The following is a 16,085-nucleotide window of genomic DNA, read 5'->3' on the forward strand; positions in this document are numbered from 1 at the left end:
TTATCTTAGGTATTAAGAGTAATGGTCTGTCAGATAAGTGTTTTGAAAACTGAAATGGGCACAAGGCAGTTATCAATGAATTGTCAGTATTCTAAGTTTCTTTTTACAAAAGGATGCACATTTGAAACCCTAAAAAGGGAGGAAAAGTATAAATATGTTTACAAAACATACTTCTGCTAATGCTGGAATTTTTCCAAATGAAATATAATTTATAAGATATTTAGCTTTTAGCCTAAAAAAATCAACTTAGCTTACCAACTCAATTATATAAGAATTAGAAAATCTTGACTACACGGAAGAGATTATATGAAATACTACTGTATGGTTTTGATCATGTGTTGGATCCGTGAGATTTCACAAAGTAAGATAGCACTAATAGTCAAGTAAAGTCCTGATATTCAGAACAAAATTCCAGGTGAACCCTATTTCTTTTTTCTTTTTAAAGATTTATTTATTTTTAATCACAAAGTCCGATATACAGAGGGGAGGAGAGACAGAGAGGAAGATCTTCCATCCGATGATTCACTCCCCAAGTGACCACAACGGCCATTGCTGCACTGATCTGAAGCCAGGAGCCAGGAACTTCTTTCTGGGTCTCCCACATAGGTGCAGGGTCCGAATGTCTTGGACCGTCCTCAACTGCTTTCCCAGGCTACGAGCAGGGAGCTGGATGGGAAGTGGAGCTGGTGGGATTAGAACCAGTGCCCATATGGGATCTGGGTGCATTCAAGGCGAGGACCTTAACCATTACACTATCATGCTGGGCCCCACGAGCCCTCATTCTAAAACATCTCCTAAATTCTGGAAGCAGTCAGTGTCTTTAGATTTGTGCAAATCAGAGGTATAGGGGCTGGGAGCTAGCAAGTCAAAAGGAAAAGTATATTACTATCTGGAACAAATATATGCTTTAAAACATTTTGGTCAAAAGAAAATCAACATGTGTTCTTGAATTTAAAATAATTAGAAGTCTTACAAAATGAAATTAGTAACATGGTTTTAAAAATCTGCATGGAAGAAGGAAACGGAAATTAAGGAGTATACCAAAGAACTTCAGAAAGTTTGTGGAAGATGCATTGTTAACTTAAAAAAAAAAAAGATATGTATCTTTGAAATAGTTGGGGACAGGTGGATAAAACTCTTCTGTTGATTGGTTTATTTTCCTCAATGGCCACAGCAGCCAAAGAAGGACCACACTGAAGTGGGGAGCCAGCAGCTTCTTTCAGGTCTCCCATGTGGATGTAGGAGACTTGAGCCATCATTTGCTGCTTTTCATTTTTACCTCATTTTTCTACCTTGAGACCTACCAAAGGCCATCTTATCTGTTGGAAGCAGAAGATTGGATCTTAGCATAGGTTTCCGGCCATGGGTTACAATAAGACTGTTTTGTTCTAGGAAACTGAAAAAATGGCTCCTAAACCCTGCCTGAGCTTCAGTGGAAGAACTTTAGACTGAAGACCCAGATGAGAAGCAGGAGTTGAGATTAAAAACTGAAACCAAAAAACCTACAAAGTAACCTGCAAGCCAGAATATATAGGGACATTAATACTAAGAAAAACAGGGAACAAATTTGGAACACAAATTTAACAGACTTTGATGTAAGATTTATTATGTTAGGAGTTCGCTTCATTTTGTTTTTATTTTTATTTTTTCAATGTCATGGATACCTGTGGTCTACTGAAACCTGAGGATTGTTTTCGCAAATAATGTTTCTGATATGTAGCATTACAACAACCTGTTAAAGTACAATCATTAAATATGTCAAAGTGTTTGTTATGTAGTAATGATGCACATCTGAGTGCCAGGTTCCTGTCCCAGCTCCTCTACCTGCAATTCAGCTTTCTGCTGAGACTCACCATTCATTAGAAGGTGACTCAAGCAGCTAGATCGCTGCCACCCATTGTCGGAGACCTGGATTGAGTTCTGGGCTCCTGGCTTCAGTCTGCCTCAGCTCTTAACTGTCAGCAAATTGAAGCTCTTCTGTTTTTATTGGCTTATTGCCTTTCAAATAAAATGAAAACTTAATAAAGATTTTCAGATACAATTTTTAAAGGAGATAGAAAAGAATCAGTGATGGAAATACTAGTCAAGAGAAAGCTAGTATACCTCAACATGTCATGTAACTTAAAGCTTACATATTGGTAGCAAATGGAATAATCCATCAGGAGGATATTACAGGACTGACTTTCGGGTAACATAGGCTAAAATACACATAAAACAGAGTGAGGAGAATTACCAAGAAAGCATGACCCATTCAAGTTATAGAGGGAGATTTAAACACAACTTTAATATGTGTTATCTATTTTAACAAAGTTAATATATACCTTTTCAAATTCATGGAAAGTTTATTTTCCAAACAATAATCATATATTCAATTCTGAACAAATTCTTAAAGCACATCCAAGACCCTGTGTCATACAGATTATATTTTCTTACCATTATGCAATTAAAGGGAAAAAAGTAACAAATCCAGTGTGTTTGGAAACATTTTGAAGTATCTCCTATATTAAAGAACCAGTATAAACAATATTTTTTCAATAACTGTCATGAAAGTATTAAATACTAAACTATTGGGACACTTCAGACTTATAACTTTGATGCATTGGTTAAAAAAAATCAGCAGTTTATGAAATAAGCCTAGTATTTTTCCCTCATTGATTTAGAAACAAAACAAAACTGGCTTTTTGAAAAACGAGAATAGACAAAACCTTAAGGCAAGACTGAAGAAGAAAAAGATATAAAGACAAGCAGAAGTATTTATAATTATAAATATAATAAAGATCATAGGGAAGGATGTGTGACACAACCATTAAGACGTAGCTTAGGATGCTTGTCATCCACAGCAGAGCGCCTACGTTTAGTCCTGACTTCACTTCTCATTCCAGCTTTTCTGATGATATGTTCCTGGGAGACAGAAGGTGTAGGCTCAAGTACTTAAATTCCTGCCACCTGCATGAGTGACACAGCTTAAGTACCAGGCTCTAGCTTTCTTTACTCTAGCCTGGTCTATACTTGTGTGGGTATGTGGGTAGTGAAGCAACAGATGGAAAATCATTCAGTCTGTCTCTCAGATATAAATTAATTAAATTAATGATATAAAAAAATTAGTAGGAAGGGCCTGGCGTGGTAGCCTAGCAGCTAAAGTCCTCACCTTACAGGATCCTGTATGGGCACTGCTTCTAATCCTGGTAGTCCTGCTTCCCACCCAGCTCCCTGCTTGTGGCCTGGGAAAGCAGTCGAGGACGGCCCAGAGCCTTGAGACCATGCACCACTCTGGGCTCCTGGCTTTGGATCACACAGCTCCCACCGTTATGGCCAGTTGGGTAGTGAATCATTGGATGGAAGATCTTCCTCTGTCTCTCCTCCTCTCTGTATATCTGACTTTCCAATTAAAATAAAATAAATTTTTTAAGGAAATGGAAAGGAAAAAGCTTCTTATTTCTTTTTCTCCCCTTCAAATATAAATATAGAAGTAAATAAAATTAGTGATATTAAAAACTAAGAAGGGACAGGGCTTTTCTAATCTTCTAGTAATGTGTTTGTTTACATAGAAAACAGGCTGATTTGAAGAGTACAGACCTGAAAAATCTGTCACGTTGCTATAATGAATTTTATTATGTTAAAATGAGTAATTTCTAAGGAACCTATTTATCAAACATTGACTCAAAATTTTGGGGAAAGCTGACTAAACCTAGAAACATGAAGACATTGACAGTCTGTGTCCTGAATCTGAAAATCTACGCAAGCAGGAGGCACAGGCATGTCAGTCATGCTTTTGTTATACAAGCTATTATGTTATATAAGCTATTATGTAAGCTATTAAAAACCACCTGCGGATCAGTCCACTTTAGTACAAATCCTAGATGAACTATTAGCAAACCCTATCTATTAAGGTATATATGAACAGATGGTTAATGATTTTATTTTTCTGTAAGGAGACTCTGCCTTCATGAGTTGTAAACCTTTTTAAAAAGTGTTTTAAGGAATTCCCTAGCATCATTCAGACTAACCTTCCTATCAGCATTTAACCAGTTATGCATAAAATACACAAAATCAGCTGTTTGGAAGGCACTGGAAAGTAACTGAAATGTAGGAGATGATGAATAAGGTAACATGTGAAAGAAAGAAGCGCACTGTGAAGTGAACTTCACCAGCTCCCTGATGATTCCCTGAGTCTGTGCAGTATGAAGTGACTAGAACCTAAGAAAACTGCCACCTTGTGTTGCTGGCTAGAGCTACCAAATAGTGGATTAGTGACTCTTGGGTGGATCAGAAAGACAAGTTCTGGAATAGAGACAAGCAAAAGCTGAAGCCCTTGTATATGAATAAAATCCTTTGGAAGTTTTTTCCTGCCTGTGAACTTTACATGCTTAAAGGTAACTCCAAGAAACCCAGTGAATAGCCTGTGCATGCATGGACAGCAGCTGCTGTGAACACGGCTGAGGCTGTTTTAAATCTGAATCTTTTCCTTAGGGGAGACAGTTTAGAGTTGGAACATGCTGACTTAGAAGAGGAACTTCATAAACACCTTGGGATTCGAAATAATACTCCAAGTGTCATGGCTACTGAGTAGAAATAAGGTCCCAGAGATTTATCCTAAGATCAAAGACAACACCGGAACCTACTCTACAAATCTCTACAAATTTGCACCACACCTATACAAATTTAGGATGATTAGATAATAATTTAATTTTGTGATAGAATAAAATTTGTTAAAGTTTTGTTGCATTCAATTCAAGATAAAGCCTGGGTATAAACCTGAAAGCTGAAGCTGAAATGTAAGGAAAAAATGGACACATGTTTAGGATCTTGGAGAGGGCAAAGATATTTTAAAGAGGACACTAAAAACACTAAGATTAAAACGGAAAAATAATGAATTTCATTGGAGCTCAGCTTAAAAACTTGACAAATAGAGGAATGTCAATTAAATTCACAGCTGATCTCTCAAAGGAAACTCCTCAGGTTAGAAGAGAATGGAGTGACATAATCCAGATGCTAAAAGAAAAAAATTGTCGTCCCAGGATAGCATACCCAGCAAAACTTTTCTTTGTCTTTGAAAATGAAATAAAATTCCTCCACAGTAAAGTTAAAAGAATGTGCCTCTTCCAAACCTGCCCTACAAATGATACTTAAAGATGTTCTCATGACAGAGAAGAGAAATAGTACCTACGAAAACCAAAGACAAATGGGAAGAAAATCCCAGTGAAATAACAACAGAAGACTAAATCAATGAACAAGCCATTGCTAAAATGACAGGACCAAATTACCACCTATTTATATTAGCCCTTAACGTAAATGGCTTAAATCCATCAATCAAGTATCAGATTAGTAGACTGGATTAAAAACACAAAACCCATCTCTTTGTTGCCTGTAGGAAATGCATCTCACCAACAAAGATCAGCAGAAACTATATCTCATGGATTCTGGTGGTTTTTAGTTTCATTTCTTCAAAACACATTTTGTTCTCATTAAATTCTTAACTGACTCATAGATCCTATGGTAGTATCATTTTCTTGAAGAAGGTTCTTAATTTTCATGTTTCAGCAACACATTATGTAGAGGAATTATGAATTAGTATAAACACTTTTTTGTCAGTGTCTGTCTGATTTAAGAAAAAGAAATTATGTATCTTTAGCCCTGTAATACTCTTTGTGGAAAAGTTTGTCCCAAAGTAGTACTGGCTCATGTTACTGGAGTTGCATGCTCGTGCATTCTTTCAAGCCCTGTTTATAATAAAGGAAAGTGAGGAGCTCTGCACGTCTGTGTTACAGTTCTCAGTGTGTTTAAAGAGGAAATACCTGATAGAATCAGCCCTAGAGGATAAGCTGATTTAGCTTAAGGCAGAGGGAAGAAGCTAAAATCATTTTTACCTTCTTGATGGTTCATTTTCAGACATTAGAAAATGATATTTTGGTTTCTCTTTCATTATCAGTAGCGACTTTGATATGTGCTCTTTTTTGTCTTTTACTCATTCTCTTATTTTATGAACTATACAATAATGTTTAACAATAAATATTTTATTTTAAAAAAAGATGTTCCCAATTCAGTAAAATGTTCATTGAATGGATTGAAATGAAAATGTTCTTTTGTTTATTAACTTTTAATTTTTTCACCTTGCTCGGATTGTGCTATTTGCTCTGCAGAAAATGTCAGTGATAAACTTTCCAGTAGCCAAGTTAATTAACTAGTAAGAGACGTCTTTATATTTCTGTTCATTAGGTTGTAGAATGGTGTTTTTGGTCAAACAAAGCAGTTTACATTGGTCTGAAATAAAAGTGGGTTTTCCTAACACACATGCACACAGAAGAAAAAAAGAAAAAGATGCCAGCCATCATCTATTTTTTTAGCATTATTTGGAATTTTCATTATTTATTAAACAAACCTGTTCGAAAATCTGACAGTAAAGTAAAAATATCAGGGAACACGGAAGCCACATTGTTTGCTGAGGGTGTAGTCAAATGCGTGGAAAACCTAGGAAAGTCAGTGGGTGTGTGGGAGCTTGCTGTCCTCAGTTCCATTGGTCTGTCATGGGCTGTCTTTCCAAAATTACTTTTTAAAATAACCTTTTCTAGGACCCGTCACATTACCCTAGCAGCTAAAATCCTCGGATTGAACGCGTCCAAATCCCATATGGGTGCTGGTTCTAATCCTGGCAGCCCCACTTCCCATCCAGCTCCTGCTTGTGGCCTGGCAAGGCAGTGGAGGATGGCCCAAAGCCTTGGGACCTTGCACCCACGTGGGAGACCTGGAAGAGGCTCAGGGCTCCTAGCTTCGGATAGGCTTGACTCCAGCCATTTTGGTCACTTGGGGAATGAATCATAGGAAGGAGGATCTTTCTTTGTGTCTCTCCTCTGTATATCTGCTTTCCCAATGAAAATAAATAAATCTTTAAAATAAAATAAAGTAAAATAAAATAATCTTTTCTAACTTTGTGTGTGTAGTTTTCAGGATTTTGATATTCAAGGTTCTAGAAGATGCAGTTTGGATTGGTTGACAATAGAAACGTACAAGAATACGGAAAGTTACAGAGCTTGTGGTTCCACGATTCCACCTCCGTACATCTCTTCCCAAGACCACGTCTGGATCAGGTTCCATTCAGATGACAGCATTTCCAGAAAAGGTTTCAGACTGGCATATTTTTCAGGTGTGTTTTTAACATGATGAAAGATACTGAACTGAATTCTGTGCTATTAACTATTCATTACATCAAGGCTAATCTAAACAACACGTACTTAGCTATGACTGGACCTCCAGGTAGCTGAGACTGAGGACATCAAGTGATTAGAGCTGTATCTTCCAAAAAAAAGATGCTTTGCATAATCCTAATAAAATGACTAGTGTTATTAACTAAAGTCAGTTTTCTTTTTAAGCATGTAGAATACATTTATTTTAAAAATAGCTCCAGTACTTCTCTGTGAACTGAAAGCTATTTCAGAATGTTTGTGTGATTATTCTACTTTCAGTGAAAAACCGTAACACATTTCAGCTTTATAGTCTGTAGTCTCAGAATTTTTTCTTAAATTATGTCCACAAAGAGTGACCAGATCATACAAGCATGAATCGTGTGGGGCATTGGAGCTATGTGTCTTCTTTGCTGAAAATTACTTTTTGTCTTCTGAAATGACATACCTCTATTAGCAAACATGTGCTACTTTTTATCTATCATTAGCCATATGATTGCCAATAAATAAGTTCTTAGTTGAGAAGTTAAGTGCTGGTCCAAAATTGTACATTTGAGGACAGTAGGAATTTAATGTGCTGTGGTTGTGTCTTCTGCTTCATTGTTACAAATTTACAGTGGTACACTAAAATAATCAGACTCTATAGGCAACTGAAACTTGTTTCTCCCCATCTCCTGTTGTTTTGGTGAGCAAACTTGTACCTTTAACTCAGATTCATGCAGTGAATTACAGTTGTATTAAAAGAATAGCAGTTATAAAGTAGAAGTATGTTATTACATGAAACTATACGAAATGTGAACTTACATTGTTAATCTTAGAAAAAGTTTGCATAAATGTTTTTGTGAAGTATACTGTGGTATACATAGGAAAATATTGTGTCATGTGAAGGTGATTCAGAAGGTGTGTAGAGAAATGGAATTGAAAAGTGAGTTTGTTTTGGTACCAAAAAAATTGAAATCCATGCATAATTTTTTCATAATATACTTATTCTGTGAATTTTTTGAAGAACAAACAATCTTCTGTTCCATTTCCACTTTTGAAGTACCTTTATATTAATCGATATAGACAAGAATGAAAAATTTGAGAGAAACAGTTCGAAACAACCATTGTTGTGATGAGCTGTTCTTCATTTTAGAATGCCCATCATTTTGATGAGGTTTATTTAGTACGTTTTTTAAAAGTCTTTATATCCCATTAGCTTTTGTGTCTTACATAATTTTTCCGTATCTCCTGAAACAAAATAGTTCTCTGTTAAAAAAAAAAAAAAGTACAATTGGTCCCTTCTCTCTATAGAGGTCCTCATGGAAAAAAAATGGTAGACATTACTTAATAAATTGAATTTTTGGGTAATTAGCATTACTTATTCTAATTTGTTACTTAAATTTGACCTTTTACAAGGGTTTTTTAAACCTCTGTCACTTGGGCTTAACTAACATTGTCATAAAAATTCCAGTTGCTGTGATACAGCTTTTGAAGAGTGTGGTTTTATCCTCTTTCTCTGTGCTTCCTTCTCTCCACATCCTCCCAGGAAAGTCTGAGGAACCAAACTGTGCTTGTGACCAGTTTCATTGTGGTAACGGAAAGTGTATTCCTGAAGCTTGGAGATGTAATAACATGGACGAGTGTGGAGACAGCTCTGATGAAGAGATCTGTGCCAAAGAGGCGAACCCTCCAACAGCTGCTGCTTTTCAACCCTGCGCTTACAATCAGTTCCAGTGTCTGTCCCGCTTCACCAAAGTTTACACCTGCCTCCCCGAGTCTCTGAAATGTGATGGGAACATTGACTGCCTTGACCTGGGAGACGAGATAGACTGCGATGTGCCAACTTGTGGACAGTGGTTAAAGTATTTTTATGGAACTTTTAATTCTCCTAATTACCCAGACTTTTATCCTCCTGGAAGCAATTGCACCTGGTTAATAGACACTGGTGATCATCGCAAAGTCATTTTACGCTTCACTGACTTTAAACTGGATGGCACTGGTTATGGTGATTACGTCAAGATTTATGATGGGTTAGAGGAGAATCCACACAAGCTTTTGCGTGTACTAACTGCCTTTGATTCTCATGCACCCCTTACAGTTGTTTCTTCTTCTGGACAGATAAGGGTGCATTTTTGTGCTGATAAAGTGAATGCTGCAAGAGGATTTAATGCTACTTATCAAGTAGATGGCTTTTGTTTGCCATGGGAGATACCCTGCGGAGGTAACTGGGGGTGTTACACTGAGCAGCAACGATGTGATGGCTATTGGCATTGCCCAAATGGAAGAGATGAGATCAACTGTACCATGTGCCAGAAAGAAGAATTTCCATGTTCTCGAAATGGAGTCTGTTATCCCCGTTCTGATCGCTGCAACTACCAAAACCATTGTCCAAATGGCTCAGATGAAAAAAACTGCTTTTTTTGCCAGCCAGGAAATTTTCATTGTAAAAACAATCGCTGTGTATTTGAGAGCTGGGTGTGTGATTCTCAGGATGACTGTGGGGATGGCAGCGATGAGGAAAACTGCCCGGTAATTGTGCCAACCAGGGTCATAACCGCAGCCGTCATAGGGAGCCTTATCTGTGGCCTGTTGCTCGTCATTGCTTTGGGATGTACTTGTAAGCTTTATTCTCTGAGAATGTTTGAACGAAGGTCAGTATCAAGGCACAACTGTAGTGATTATGGTGTCAGCAATAAAAACATGCCCCAAACATTTACAGCAAGTACTTTGATTAGTAATATGTTTTGCTTTATACTAGTTTAGAAAGTTAAACAAATATTACTTACACTTCATAAGATTAGTTTGAAAAGGATAAGCAGTAATGAAGCAAAATATTATCTCAGTGAGTTGTAAGTAAAACCAATCTGTATTGGCCAGTATGTTTTTTGGGGGTGGGAGATGGGAGACTATTTTATAGAAATTGAGCAAGCTGGAATTCTCAGTTGTAATTTTAACTTGTCTTTATAAATATTAATTTACTCCCAGATACTTGAGGACCTAGTATGTTCAAAATCCTATATAGGTTAATGGAAGAATGAATAAAGCATAAGTCACAAGCAGTTTACAGATAGGAAGGATCTGGAATGAAATAGGGTAGCAAAAGTGTAGCAGCTGTACAGGCTGTAAACAAGGTGACATGAAAATTAGGATCTGAAAGACAGCTGTGCAGAGAACTTAATTGGAAAAGTACCCTTGAGACGTGTTAATAGAATGTAGGTAGAGAAAAGTACTAAAGTTTCAAAAAAGGAAAAGTAGCCTGGAGAACTATACAGAGTGGGAACACTGAGGAGTGCCTGCAGTGCTCTTGGTCTGGAGCCCAGGATCCCTGTGAAGAATTAATAGGTGATCTGGAGCATGAGGCTGTGTCCTCTTGGTTGGGTTGCAGACTTCAGTGTGATCCAAGTTCCTAAATTCTCCATTCTGTAAGAAACATCCTTACATATCCTTTGTGATATGTAAAGCAGACCTGGGAGAAGGTAAGGGCAGGGAGGTTCCCTGCGAGGCTGCTGTAGAAGTTACCTTCAGTCTCAAGAGTCATAAATGATTTTTAAAAACCTTTACATGCCAGGCAGTTGTCCTAGATGGCACACACACACCCAGCATCACCACAGCTCACTACTGTCCTTTCTCTGCCAAGTATTACGGGCCAGAGAACTTTCCACCACACACTGCAACAAAGGAACACAATAAGGAGTCAGAGGGCTTCAGTTCAGAAACCATCTGTTCCAGAAAGTGCATTAGTGACTCATTTCACTCTTAATGGACAAAAAGCCTTGGGCTTGATGGACAGTGTCTTGTGTGAGCATTCTAATGCTGTCATACTATATCTGGAGGCACTGCTGCCCCTTTTCTTTTGCGTTTAAAGATCTGATATTTTCATTTCTCTTTATAAAAGAGATTTCCAGTTCATTAAAACTTTAATGTAAACTCCTATTCATGTAACTTCCCCCAGCCACCGGGCATACACATCTGTGTGTTCTCATTGAGGCAGAGCAGCTCTTTGTAGTAAATGTTGATTGAGTAATCAAATATGCTGAGGTTTAGATTGCTGTGATTATTGATCATAGAAAATCACAATTTTGACTTCTTTAACCCTTTTCTATCCTCTCGTGAATTCTTAAAGATCATTTGAAACACAGTTGTCAAGAGTGGAAGCAGAATTGTTGAGAAGAGAAGCTCCTCCTTCCTATGGGCAGTTGATTGCTCAGGGTTTAATTCCACCAGTGGAAGATTTTCCTGTTTGTTCACCTAATCAGGTAAATTACAGTTTTAAAGGGAATGTGCACCTCTATGTGGTTAATTCTATTCATCTAGCATCTGCCAGCCCTCGCGCCTAAAGACTGAAGAGAGCACAGTGCCCACAATTGTCCTCACTCTTGACCCTACTTTCAGATTTGGGGAGTTATTCCCCAAATAAATCAAGGAATGAGCTCAAAAAACTCTCTAAAAGTTGTTCACTCGTGGTTACAGTTTATTAGTGGAGCACAGTAAAGAGTAAAATCAGCCAAGGGAAAAGTGTAGGACAGTGTTCAGGAAGGATCTGATCGTTGACTTCTGTTGTTCTTGTCCAAAAGAGTCCGGGAGGCCTTGCTCTGTTGACACAGCTGGGTGGGCATGTGGGGGAATGTTACAAGGCAAGGACACTTGCTCAGGCCCCACGGGTTTTACAGGGGCTCCAACACGGGCATGACTAACTGCACATGCAGCTGCTCTGGGCCTCCAGCTCCTGCAGAGACTGAAAGCATGTGACCCAGAGCCTAACCCTACGTCGCGTACTTGGTGTGGCTCTCATGCTTTCCCATTTCGCAGTGTTGCTGGCTGGCTGGCCCGCCCGAGGTCTACAGGCACACATTCCTGTCAGGGGGTTATTTCAAGGCCCAGATATCACATCCCAGAGGTCAAGGACAAAGACTGTGACCAGAGATCATCTCTCTGCTCCTCACTCTCTCTTTAAGGTTAAAATTTATCCTTATGATAGAATCATGCTTCAATGTTTTAAGAAAATGCATTCATGAATGGTGAACTAGATTTTATTGATTTAAGGTAACATGTCAGATTTCCACAGCTGTTCTTAAGAAGAAAAGGAATCTTGCAATCTGTCATATTTAACATAGAAATGCTTTTTGCTTTATGAGTAAAGAAGCATAAATCATTCCTGAAACAGTGCTGAGATTTCCCCTTAGAGAACTTAATGTTAGACTTTTAAGTAAACACTTTGAAGTTAATAAAGAGCTCCACCTTAGCATGACACTATAGTGGAAGTATTGTTGATCTTGAGGAGTGGCAGCTGCTTAGCATCAAAAGCTGTGTGTGCAAGGCTGGCGCAGTAACACAGTGCTCACACCAGTTTGGACAGCTCCAGGCTGAGTGGGCAGAACACATCTACAGAAAGTCATCATGAAGGGAACCTGTTTCTGCTGTGTGTGTCTTACAGAGAAGGCCCTTACATGTGTGTTGATATTCGTATTTCTTACTGACAGTCTGTGTTACTAGATGGTGTTTCTCTGACAGTAGCTGTTTACTTCTCATGAGTTGTGCTTCGGGCAATTTGCAAAGACCTTTGTGGAAATCAGTAGTACCTGTGATAACAGTCACAGAGATGAAGAGCATACACTGTAGCATCTTGCTTATCCTCTAGCCTTTTTTTCTACGATAAGAAAAGCAAGAGGTGTAAATTTTTTTTGGTAGAAGGAAGCTATAATAATGTTCTGTTAATTCACCATTGCTTCCCAGAAGTAATGTATTCTAAGTATTCAGTGCCAGGTTTCTGAAAGCTGTGTTTGCTTCAAGTTTAGATACTCACTTTCCGACCTAAAGGATGGAGCCTACAAATGAAAAAAGAAGAGGTTCTTCTTTCTATTGTGCATACAAATAGACATTAATTAAAAAGTCACAAGTTTTCCAACAATAATGAGACTTTATCTTCTGCTTAATATCATGGAAAACAAAGCTTAAACATTAAAGATTAAGAAGGAATCCAGATGTCTGTGTATCATTTTTGATTGATGTAAATGAGTCAGTTTAGCTTTATTTTTTTTGTTTTCTGTGCTATATTGCAAGTATATTCATTTCTTTATTTTTGGCTGCAAAGTTGAATCCTTGGTTCCATTCACTAAAAAAAATCACTGAGAGCCAATGTTGGGAAATATAATTTTCACATATTTTGGAAAGTCTCTGCCTTTAAATCATGCTTATTTATTCTGTATTTAAAAATTAAAAATAGGGATAGGATTTGTTACTCACATATGTGGTTGCTTAGTGAATTATAATGGATAATATTTTACCTTCCTAGTTATGAAAGTATCAGATAATTGAGTTTCTAGCTTTGTTGTACCTTTTGGATTGGATCATTATGTAAGGCTTTAAAATAAAGTAACTTGCAGTTGAAGAGAAATAGTATATTTAAGTGGTATATATGAAATTAAACATATTAAGCAGTGTTTCAAGTTACAGATTAAATTCCAAAATGGCTTCAATCTTTATGTTAAAAGAATTTACCTCATCCTCCATAGACACTAGTAGAAATAAATAGGGTTTTTAGTGACAACACATTCCTATTAGAAGAGTGGTTTTATTTTAATATTTTGTTAGAAAAGTTACAATCTTTTCTCATTTTTGTAGGCATCTGTGCTGGAAAATCTGAGGCTTGCCGTACGATCTCAGCTTGGATTTACTTCGATCAGGCTTCCTATGGCAGGCAGGTCCAGCAACATTTGGAATCGGATTTTTAATTTTGCAAGATCTCGTCATTCAGGGTCACTGGCTTTGGTCTCGGCAGATGGAGATGAGGTTGTCACTAGTCAGAGTACCAGCAGAGAAACTGAAAGAAATCACACACACAGAAGTTTGTTTTCTGTGGAGTCTGACGACACCGATGCAGAGAATGAGAGAAGAGATACAGCGGGAGCATCTGGCGGGGTTGCAGCTCCTTTGCCGCAGAAAGTCCCTCCCACAACAGCAGTAGAAGCAACAGTGGGAGCATGTGGAAATTCATCAGCTCAGAGTGCCCGAGGTGGCCATCCAGAAAACGGAAGGGATGTGGCAAGTGTGGAACCACCAAGTGTGAGTCCAGCACGTCACCAGCTTAGCAGTGCGCTAAGTCGTGTGACTCAGGGCCTGCGTTGGGTACGATTTACATTAGGGCGATCAAGTTCCATTAATCAAAACCAGAGTCCTTTGAGACAACTTGATAATGGGGTCAATGGAAGAGAAGAAGATGATGATGTTGAGATGCTGATTCCCGTTTCTGATGGAGCTTCAGACATTGATGGGAATGACTGCTCCAGACCTCTTCTTGATCTTGCCTCAGATCAAGGACCAGGGCTTAGACAACCATATAGTGCAACAAACCCTGGTAGTGTGAGGCCCAGCAGTCGAGACGGCCCCTGTGAGCGCTGTGGAATTGTCCACACTGCCCAGATTCCAGACACTTGCTTAGAAGCAACACTGAAAAATGAAACGAGTGATGACGAGGCTTTGTTACTTTGTTAGGTACGAATCACATAAGGGAGATTGTATTCAAGTTGGAGCAATATCCATTCATTATTTTGTAACTTTACAGTTGTACTAGTTTTAGTTTAAAAAGAAAAAACAAATGCAGGGTGATTTCTTATTTATATGTTAGCCTGCATGGTTAAATTAAACAACTCATAACTCAGAGTTTAGAGTTTCCTGTTTTTAGCAGCTACAAATATATTATGTATTCATTTTGTTCCATAATATTCTTCCAGTGGCTTTCCATTGTTTTTATCCTGGTACTGTAGTTCACTGTAAAAATGTGGCTGCTAACCTCATTTATTTGACTGTTGTTTTGTCTTCATGTGTTAGAAAGTTTGTACAAAATAATGTCTTCTTTTAATTGAACGTTTTATGCTTTTGCCAACACATAACTTATGCTACATATAAAGGTTGTTAGTGTGCAAAAAAAGCAAACCCTTATACTCACCTATGTTTTTATTTCAAACATTTGTCTGTTACTGGATTTCACCATAATATGAGCTTTTCAACAGGAAAAAAAATTTGTCTCTTATGTTTGGAGACAAATGTCTCCAAATTTGTCTCTTATGTTTAACATGCAGTGATGTGAAATTTAGGTGAAGCTAGATAAATTACTGCAAAAACAAAGCTCTTTTATAGATTTTCTAATGTTGACTTTAATACTAAAACATGGTACAAACCAAATGGTAAAATTCTAACTCATTTTTTTTTCATCTGTGTTTAAAGACAGGATTGAGAGAATGAAGATATTCTACTATGCATTAAATCTTGAACTTTATAAAATATGTACAAAAATTGTACATGATAAGTTCCAGCTGGCAATGTCTTTCCCTAATGTAGGGTTATGCTTGTATTGGACCCTAGGGATTTGCACTAAAACCATATCAAGGTCTCAGATGAGTTTAGTGCACAAGCACTATCACTTTAAATATTATTATTTGCTACCACAGTGACTATATATTTCCATAGCTTTGGGAGGGAGCATTTTTATTACAACTTGAAATTGCTTTGCTGGTTTCATATTTATTTGTTGTATTTAAAAACTGCATTGTTGTAAGAATGATTGTTTTCCAGTTTATTTTATTCATTGGGGGGATAAAGCTACAGTGTTGAAGAAGAGCAGATGGAGACATTGTTTAGATCGCCCCCCCTTTTTTTCGTAGTGACTTACAAAATTCTGTATATTTTTTTATTGTCAGTTCCTGTTTTATTTATTCTTTAGTTGTCTTTCAGTAGCTTAATAATTGAGTATGAAAAATGTATTTGTATGTGATTATTGCTATTTATTAAATTTTAAGTACTTTGCTGAATGTCATTTTAAAGCATGTTTGAGGTCTTGTGTATTTGTCGTGTTATGCTGTCAGGAAGAACTGACTAAAATGTTTTAATATGTATCAAAAATTAAAATAATTTTTTATTGCCTTGAGC

The 16,085-nt window shown here is 37.4% G+C and overlaps 1 protein-coding gene across 3 annotated transcripts in view; it reads left to right on the top strand.

Moving 5' to 3' along the window:
- LRP12 (LDL receptor related protein 12) overlaps positions 1 to 15,375 on the top strand; it is a 54,392-nt gene extending 39,017 nt beyond the window's left edge. For all 3 annotated transcript variants that reach the window (XM_040979431.1, XM_040979430.1, XM_040979432.1), the window contains 4 exons: positions 6,939 to 7,141; positions 8,707 to 9,811; positions 11,284 to 11,416; positions 13,782 to 15,375. In XM_040979431.1, the coding sequence (XP_040835365.1) occupies positions 6,939 to 7,141; positions 8,707 to 9,811; positions 11,284 to 11,416; positions 13,782 to 14,651 (2,311 nt within the window). In that variant the 3' untranslated portion in view covers positions 14,652 to 15,375. The remainder of the gene's footprint in view (positions 1 to 6,938; positions 7,142 to 8,706; positions 9,812 to 11,283; positions 11,417 to 13,781) is intronic.
- Positions 15,376 to 16,085: the final 710 nt, after the last annotated feature.

Source organism: Ochotona curzoniae, unplaced genomic scaffold, assembly GCF_017591425.1.
Source record: "Ochotona curzoniae isolate NIBS_2020 unplaced genomic scaffold, NIBS_Ocur_1.0 contig_3190, whole genome shotgun sequence".
In the NCBI taxonomy this organism is placed as follows: Eukaryota; Metazoa; Chordata; class Mammalia; order Lagomorpha; family Ochotonidae; genus Ochotona; species Ochotona curzoniae.